This window comes from Fibroporia radiculosa, assembly GCF_000313525.1.
Source record: "Fibroporia radiculosa TFFH 294 genomic supercontigs, scaffold44745, whole genome shotgun sequence".
Classification (NCBI taxonomy): Eukaryota; Fungi; Basidiomycota; class Agaricomycetes; order Polyporales; family Fibroporiaceae; genus Fibroporia; species Fibroporia radiculosa.
The window spans coordinates 1-1,803 of NW_012133090.1; the positions used below are offsets into that span (position 1 = coordinate 1).

The following is a 1,803-nucleotide window of genomic DNA, read 5'->3' on the forward strand; positions in this document are numbered from 1 at the left end:
GACTCTAGCTGTCCTCACATTATTGAGCTTCTGGCAGACCATCCTTTTGTCTTGGTCTCAACAGTTGATGTAATTCTCTATTGCTCCTGTGTTGAGAAATGCCTCAGTTGTGACAGTTTTGACATAGGTTCTCAATATGCAGGGCAAATAAATAGACTTATGAGCTCATCTCACCTGATATAAATAATCCCTAGTGCCATTACTTTGACTTGATGTCACGATGGTCAAAGACTTCAAAAATCCTTCTCAGAGGAAATTGCTTGAATGTATTCTTTGGCTATCCCTTCCCCATTGGAGGAGTCCTTGGTTTCATCCTTATCCTGAGTGGATGTGTTGTGAGATTCAATTGCCCTGATGTGATTGTTTGGGCATTGATGACTCTGATGTCTGGGTTTGTGACATCTGAAACACAACTTCTTCTCCATATGTTCTCTGTGATCTTTATCTGACAGATGTCTGATCTTTTCATCATTAGATGATGCTTCCTTTGAAGATCCTTCCCTGGTAATCGCACAGTTGTGATGTACAAATTTGTTGCAACCAAAAGAACAACCAGATGAAGGCATAAATAAGGGTTTATCACCAAAGATATCAATCATTGATTGACAGATGGATTGGATGCTGTCAAAATATCCTATAGCTGTGGTTGGTAATGGAGGTTGGGCAACGATCTTGATTAGGAGGGCAGGAGGAATGAGACATTGGAGTTCTTGGATTTTCCCTAATTTGTTTAGTCCACTGGCCTGTAGGAGAGGTTGAAGAGTAGTGACAAATTGAAGACCATTCCCTCCACATTTCATCCAGGTACATTTGCTGATTTCATTTAACACTGCCTGGGTATCATATCGTCTTCTACTCCGAAGGTTTGGATGAAGGATTTCCTGAATTTAGCCCAGCTAGGCAATCCTTTGGGTGGCACATCATCAGAGTCAGGTATGGGTTCTTCTGCATCAGTGATGATCATGTGGTTGAAGAATTGGGCTTGTCCTTTGATATGAGACAGGGCACACTGAACTTTGTCTTTGTCAGTCTGAATCTTCTTGGGATTTCTGGCAAAGTACAGGTATAATTTGTCCAGGAATTCCTTGCTCTTTCTCTTGTCACCTTTGAACTGGTTGGGTTTGTTTACTGCTCCACTGTTATTGTCAGACATGTCTCCTTCTTCTTGGTCGCTAGGTTCTGGATCACTGTCTTCTGGATTATTTGGGTGTCTGTTGGCTGGCTCCTCTTCTGGGTTAGGATTGGCTGGAGATCTGGGTGGTTCTCGTTTGGGCTCTGTTTGAACAGGGGTTGGACAGTGCTCTCCTACTGGGATTGGTGAATTGCTTGGTTCAGGAGAATTGAATATCCCTGAAAGAAAACTGGGTCTAACTGTGGGACTAGTGCTCGTTGATTCACTTGGCAAGGGTTTGGTGGGCAACTGGAGTGGAGATGTGTGCGGTGTGGAGGCTACTATGCTTCTGCTGGATGATGCTGCAGTAGGGGTGAGGTAAGATGGTGTAGGAGAGGATTTCTCTGTTAGTGGGGGTACTACCAAATGATGATCATCTTTGCTTCCGATAAGAATGAGGATTGCTGTTGGAGTAGGGATAGTCTTATCTCCTTTCCTATTTGGATACAACAACTCAGTGCAATACTGCCAAGAGGATCTGTTAAGCCACTGATCAGTTTTCTTGTTCTTGTTGTATGCGTGGATATTACTGAAGCAAAGGAGATGCTTTGCTTGGGACCTGGTTACTGCTGGTTGTCCTGTTGTTGTAGCCACTGTGGCTTGCTGTGACTAGGAACTAGTGATCCTAGGAG

The 1,803-nt window shown here is 43.6% G+C and overlaps 1 protein-coding gene across 1 annotated transcript; it reads right to left on the minus strand.

Annotated features, from left to right (window-relative positions):
- Positions 1–823: 823 nt before the first annotated feature.
- Positions 824–1,153, minus strand: FIBRA_09442 (uncharacterized protein; the record flags this gene model as incomplete). Its single annotated transcript, XM_012321741.1, has 1 exon — positions 824–1,153. One exon carries the CDS (start codon positions 1,151–1,153, stop codon positions 824–826), a length of 330 nt encoding a protein of 109 aa, XP_012177131.1.
- Positions 1,154–1,803: the final 650 nt, after the last annotated feature.